Source organism: Oncorhynchus tshawytscha, linkage group LG08 (assembly GCF_018296145.1).
Source record: "Oncorhynchus tshawytscha isolate Ot180627B linkage group LG08, Otsh_v2.0, whole genome shotgun sequence".
Classification (NCBI taxonomy): domain Eukaryota; kingdom Metazoa; phylum Chordata; class Actinopteri; order Salmoniformes; family Salmonidae; genus Oncorhynchus; species Oncorhynchus tshawytscha.
The window spans coordinates 31,525,260-31,531,558 of NC_056436.1; the positions used below are offsets into that span (position 1 = coordinate 31,525,260).

At 46.4% G+C, this 6,299-nt stretch overlaps 1 protein-coding gene across 4 annotated transcripts in view; it reads left to right on the forward strand.

The window, feature by feature from the left end:
• LOC112256639 (centrosomal protein of 170 kDa protein B) overlaps positions 1–6,299 on the forward strand; it is a 43,559-nt gene extending 37,260 nt beyond the window's left edge. For 3 of the 4 annotated variants that reach the window (XM_042325410.1, XM_024430025.2, XM_024430027.2), the window contains 8 exons: positions 20–1,714; positions 2,993–3,221; positions 3,901–4,036; positions 4,592–4,729; positions 4,892–4,980; positions 5,300–5,393; positions 5,497–5,548; positions 5,696–6,299. In XM_042325410.1, coding sequence (XP_042181344.1) covers positions 20–1,714; positions 2,993–3,221; positions 3,901–4,036; positions 4,592–4,729; positions 4,892–4,980; positions 5,300–5,393; positions 5,497–5,548; positions 5,696–5,922 — 2,660 coding nt within the window. In that variant the 3' untranslated portion in view covers positions 5,923–6,299. Of the gene's footprint in view, positions 1–19; positions 1,715–2,992; positions 3,222–3,900; positions 4,037–4,591; positions 4,730–4,891; positions 4,981–5,299; positions 5,394–5,496; positions 5,549–5,695 lie in introns of those variants that run through there. The other variant, XM_042325411.1, reaches the window with a different exon arrangement.

A 6,299-nucleotide genomic window follows, 5' to 3' on the forward strand; every position in this document is an offset into this window, starting at 1 on the left:
TCCTTCTGTTTCCATTCAGTTGGTGGGAGGACCGGCTATCAGGCGATGCTCAGTCGCAACGTCAAAAGTGTGGAATCAGAAGGCCAGAGTTCCAGAACACGGCGGATTCTGCCTCAGGCACCGTTGGTGGAGAAGAATGAGACTCCAACTCCCAGCATTCTTGTCCATCAGGACACTTACTCTACCTATGATGTCAGAGAGAAGAGCTCCAGAGCGCTCTGTCCACAGGAGGGACTCCACAACCTGTCTGTTCAGGATGACCTAGACCCAGACAGCCTGAGTGATGCCAGTAAGTCAGACGACGGCTCCATCGTAGACCAGAGGACGACGCCCACACCAGATATGACAGACAAGAGTTCATCTCCGAGCAGAGAAGAGGAGAGGCCCAGACTCACACCCAAGTCTACATCATTCTACATCGACTCTGAGGAGCGGGGATCCAGACCCAATACGCCCAGGACTGAGAGAAAACTACCACCTCCTCCTAATACACCACAGTTCTCCACAGCCACCCTGACCAAACAACGGGGTGGACAGGACTCACAGAAGACTGTGAAGCCCAACTCGTCAGCTCCCAAGCTGGACTACCAGGGTAGAGTCAGCCCTCAGCCCAAGGAGATCTCAGTGTCTCTGGTCAGGCAGGAGAGCTTCACTAAGGACCAGCCAGGTGATGCTGCACAGGTCACCAGACTCCCCTACATCTCCAGCCAGCCTGCTCAGAATGACCCAGACCCTGCTGGGGTGTTCCAGGGTATCTGCAGCCAGGACACCCACTCCTACCTCAAGGAGACTGAGGACGCTCTGGCTGCCCTGGAGGCCAAGCTCCAGGCCCAGACTGATGTAGTTCCCTGCCCCATAGATGACACTCTGTCTGGGGAGTCTGACATGGACTCAGCCAGCACTGCCAGCCAGCGCAGCAACCAGACTACACCCAAGACCAGATCTAAGAAGCCCTCTATCACCTGTGGCCTTCAGAGGGAGAGGTCCTCTGCCAGCTCCTTCACCCAGGAGCCCAGTCGCCAGCCGTCAGCCCATAATCGCCTGTCAGAAAAGCAGCGGTCTCAGGGAGAAGATAGCAGAGATAGTAAGCCTGAACCAGGCAGGAGGCTGGGGATGAGACGCAGTGTGAGCAAACATGGCTCCATGGACCTTAGCGATGACACCCAGGGCTCCAGCTTACCCTACTGGCCTGATACCATTTCCTCAGACCAGGAGGGCTACCGGCCCACTGCACGCAAGAAGTACACCACCCCCCTGCAGAAGGAGGAGTCTTCTAAGTCCTCCAAAGTGTCCCAGGCCCTGAGCCGCTCCAACAGCATGTATGCCCCAAGGCCTACTAGAGCCTCCATGCTTCGTCGGGCTCGCCTGGGCGAGGCGTCCGACAACGAGGGCACAGAGACGGACAGGATCTCCCAGGAGGCCAGTGGGACCACCAAAGCCTCCCAGGACAGTAAGAAGCAGCTCTCCAGGCTGGACATGCTGGCTCTGCCCCGGAAGAGGACCAGCTCCTTCACCACTCCCAGTGATACAGAGTCCTCCGCACCCAGGACAGGCTTCTCCAACCGCAGCACAGAGTCCAACAGCGGCTCTGGGCGCAAGGCCTCCGTCGCCAGACCCAGCTCTAAGCCTGTGCTAGGCAGGGCCTCTGGAGCTCCCTGCAAGCCCATCACCCGCGGCCGCTCCAGCAGCGCCAAATACACCAGCAGCACAGCCAGTGAGTTACACACAAAATCTACTCTTTGCAAAATATGATATAACATTAGTCTTTTGACAAAGTGGTCATTACAGGTAGAACAATCTGTCTTAAGTGTTTAAATATGTCCCAGACAATCTTGAAATGTTTCAGAAATGTAATGAAACGTAAAAATGTCAACTTCTGGATTGGAAGCATCACAATGTAGGTTTGCGTAAAGGAGACCAGTCCTATTAATGATCTGGATGAATTGGTTTAAGTGAGTTTGAGACAATTAGTTCAACTAACAAGTTACAAGGGGGCAAGCCTAGGTTGTATTCTTCTGGAGATTTGTTTCATGAGCCATGGTTTAAAGGTCCCTGACCTTTGGCTTTTAATAAGGACCTTCACTAACAACACTTATACTGTATTTCTATTTGTAATTTAAATATAACCCCTGCAATTATTTTCTATAGGGGCAATTTCACGGTAACAGATGCTGATTTTTCACTTTAAAATGTATGCAAAACAAAACCCAATGATGGCAAAGATCAACAAACTATACAACTCAATGCACAATGACTTAACAATTTCCACAGAAAATCTTACAAAAACACATTTAGTTGAAGAACAGTGCAGATGCAAAGTTTGGTAACAGAATGACAGCACAAACCGCCATTCTGTTACTGTGGAGTTGTGTGGTCTGTCTGACTTTGCAATTATTGTTTTTTGTTTGACATAGCTTTTAAGGTGAAATCAGTCTCAGCATCACTCTGTTACCGTGGAATTTCCCCTAGAATACCTGTGGTGAAAGTGGATACCATCTGCTCAATGTTCTCATAATCATTATATAACATTCAATCATAACACGACTGCCTAGAAAATTATGAGAGTATTGTGGGTCAGATGTCGAATACCGTACGTACATTATCCTTTGAGCGATAATAATTACATTTCTCTTTACTTTGTGACTTCTTCTATGGTCTTCAACAGCATTACTATTTTTTACAGTAGCCATTACTATTGTTGGGTTGAGTGCTCATTTCAGGTTGTGAATGTTTTTGAATAAAAGAAAATCCTAATGAATAACATATATAGAAAGACTTAGGTTGTGATCTTGCATCAGTACATTTACCATCTGAATGAGCACTTCTACAAAAACCCTTCTGTATGGGTCTCTGGGGTATATTTGGGTGTTTTGCGATATCTGGGGTTTGTAGTTTTTTTTGCGGTGTCCTTGTCATGGTGTCTCTGTCTTTTCCTGCCTTCCTCATCCTCCTAACCTCACAAACACCGTTCAAACCAATTCATGGCTCCAAGGCTCCAGACGACGGCAGAAAGGCTCTGACTATACCTCCACCTCGGAGGAGGAGTATGACTCTGGTAACCAGATCACCCCTAAACACAAACGCTCCCAGACCCCCTCAGCCTCCCGCTCCCAGCCCCTCATCCCCCCGCGCCCCAAAGCCCGCTCAAGAGACTCGGACCAGGAGAGTCACGAGGGAGACGCCTACCAGAACTGGTCCTCCCACAGTGCTGAGATAGCAAAGTGAGTTGAGATAGCAGGGGGACAACCAGGGCTGGCTCCAGGCATAAACGGCCACTTAGGGCACCAGACTCTTTAAAAAAAAATATATATATTTATTTATTTATTTTTAGGATCTCAATCGGCGTCTCAACATTGAGTTAGAAATTTGTTTGTGCATCAGCATTTTTTCTCTTTTTATGTCAGCCATTAGCAGTCACTCAATGATGGCTAGCAATTATTTGATTGGTAAGTCAGTCTAGCAAGCCATCTAAACATGTAGTTATCATGGCCAAATACTGACCGGGCACGTAGGGCATGTGCTCAGGGACCCTGACATCCAGGGAGCCCCCATGGATTTTGTTAGTCACTCTCACTCAGATATAATTAACATGGCATTAGTCATGGCAAAATGTATAGAATTGCAGAAAATTGGCTTTAAAACTATAAAAGAATTCTCTCCACCCCATGACAATTTTGTGGATATATCAGGAACTTAGCTGTAAAAATGCCCAAAACAATATCTCTGCCCCTTGGCAAAATTAGAGAAACAGCATTAAATTTCTTATAAAATTGCAAAAATGTCTCTCCGCCCCATGGCAAAATCTGTAAAACCTCTGAAAGCTTGCTTCAAAACTGCAACACTTTTTTGCTCTTGGAAGAGTGCCTGAGGTGTCTCTGTTGGTCTGTTCTCCCCTTCTAGACTGAGTCAGGACCTGGCTAAAGATCTGGCCATCCTGGCCAGGGAGATCCATGACGTGGCTGGTGATACTGATCCTCAGAGCTCTTCTGGAGTGGAGGCCAACACACCTGCCTCTACCATGACCACCCAGGATGAGGTATGTTAACCACACTGCCAAGTCACACACTTATGGGCCTGATGGAGAGCTTTTCAATTTATATATTTTCTATAGCACCCATTAAAGTATATCTGTACCTGTCTTTACTGGTTCATGTTACAATGGCTGGAGAAGACAAATTGATCAGAAATACAATGTAGACATTGTTAATGTTGTAAATGACTATTGTAGCTGCAATCTGCTATTGCAGCAGATTTTTTTAATGGAATATCTACATAGCCGTACAGAGGCCCATTATCAGCAACCGTCAACTCAACCTTTAAACCAATAGTTTCCATTCACTCCATGCTATCAGACAGCACAGCCATCTCCTCAGGCTGCACAGCCTTCTCAGGTGCAGATTTATCAGTTCACTTTCACAACAACATTTAAATTGGTTGCTCTCACATCTGGGGCCAATGCAAAACACTCCGCTGTCAATAATGGGGTCATATCCATGGATTCATCTTGATCGCTCTGTTTCTATATGTTACCTTATGATTGGCACATATCATAACCACCCTTAACTAATGTCTGGCTCCTGTTGTATTGCAGTTGGTCCATCCTATTCCTGAGGCTGGTGTGAACTACCAGAGAGCTCCCCCTGGTTCACCTGCTGCCGGGGACCCCGACCAGACCATGATGAATGAGCAGGAACACAACTCTAAGCACAGAGGATGGAACCAGGAAGAGGTTAGACAATAACATTGTTCATACCATTTCAATCCCTTTTGAGAATTTAAATTTAAAAGCAAATAGATTGTCTCTTGATAAGTTGCTGTTTAGCCCAGCGGTGATCAGCCTTGTCTTTGTGAAGTGGAGAGCTGACTGAATGTCTGTCATCTCTCTCTCCAGGTTGTTGTTGATGACCTTATGCTGAATCCAGTGTCCCAGATCTCTCTGGCTATTCGAGAAAACACAGAGCAACTAGCTGAGAAAATAAAGTAAGAATGTCTAGCTTGACAAGAAGCATGTGCAAAAGTTCACAATACTTTGTCAGGCCATTCTCCCCACAGCTCATACCAGAACCAGATGAGAAGTTGTATTAATCCTCTCTGATATGCAGTTAGCTCTGCATGACTAAGTGAGTGATCACAGCCTGCCAGCATGGTTAATGGACTGAAAGTGAGTAGAATATGCTGTGTTGGGCAGATAGTCTATCCTTAGGGAGATATGGTACATCAGATATTCAGTTTAGTAATTCCTCATTTTATACGTGGTTGCTTTGTCTGTACTCGAGCTAGTTTTTTTTTGTGCTTTCAGGGTACTATTCCACAACAAACAGGACATTTGGGAGGAGATTGAAGCAAAGATCAATGCTGAAAATGACATCCCTGTCCTGAAAGGCTCAAACAAGGTTGGTATTTCCAGACTTATTGGACCAGGTTTATAGGTATTTCTGATGATTTGCTGTATTGTTTAATTCCCTCTGCAGTGTAAAATGCCTATCTGTATTTCAGGAAATCACATCTATTCTCAAAGAGCTCAGAAGAGTTCAGAGACAACTTGAAGGCAAGTGCACCTTCATCACAAATCTTGAGTAAAATCTCCATGTAAACAAGCATCACTTAAAAGCTTTATTTCTTTTTTTGTCATTTGCTTTTCTCCCTCAGCATTTCAGATGTTGATTTGTGCCAAATTTGTCTGTCCCCTTCCCAGTCATCAACACCATCATTGAACCGAGTGGGAACCTTGAGCCAGCCAAAACCTCCACTCCTATCTCCCCCTCCTCAGCCAGTGTAAGGCCATCCAGGGCCCCTTCGAGAGACTGGAGATCATTAGGTTCCCAGCAGGGTGAGGGTGGGGTCTCCTCTTCCAGCTCCAGGTCCAGTGAGAGTGTCAGGAGATCAGCTATGGCCTCAGAGGCAGAGAGCTATGTGGTCTGAGGTTCTGGAACACAGTGCCTCCTCTTCACTGCTGCGCCACAATCCCAGGTGTTGAGAGAGTGGATTTGAGAGGGGGAAATGGATACTGCTAGAGACAACTGTGGCCCCACTGCACGATGACACTACTGCACTGTGTGTACACTACTAGAGAACTGAAATGCGTATTGAACTGCCATGGTGTGAGAAGGAGATTGTAGAAGACACACTAAATTCATGCATTGGTTAGTTCAGCTGAGGGAAAACCCCTTTAAGGCAAGGCCATTATTGTGCCATATACAGTGCATTTGTAAAGTATTCAGACCCCTTGACTTTTTCCACATTTCTTCCAGCCTTATTCTAAAATGTATTACATAGTTTTTCCCCCTCATAAATCTACA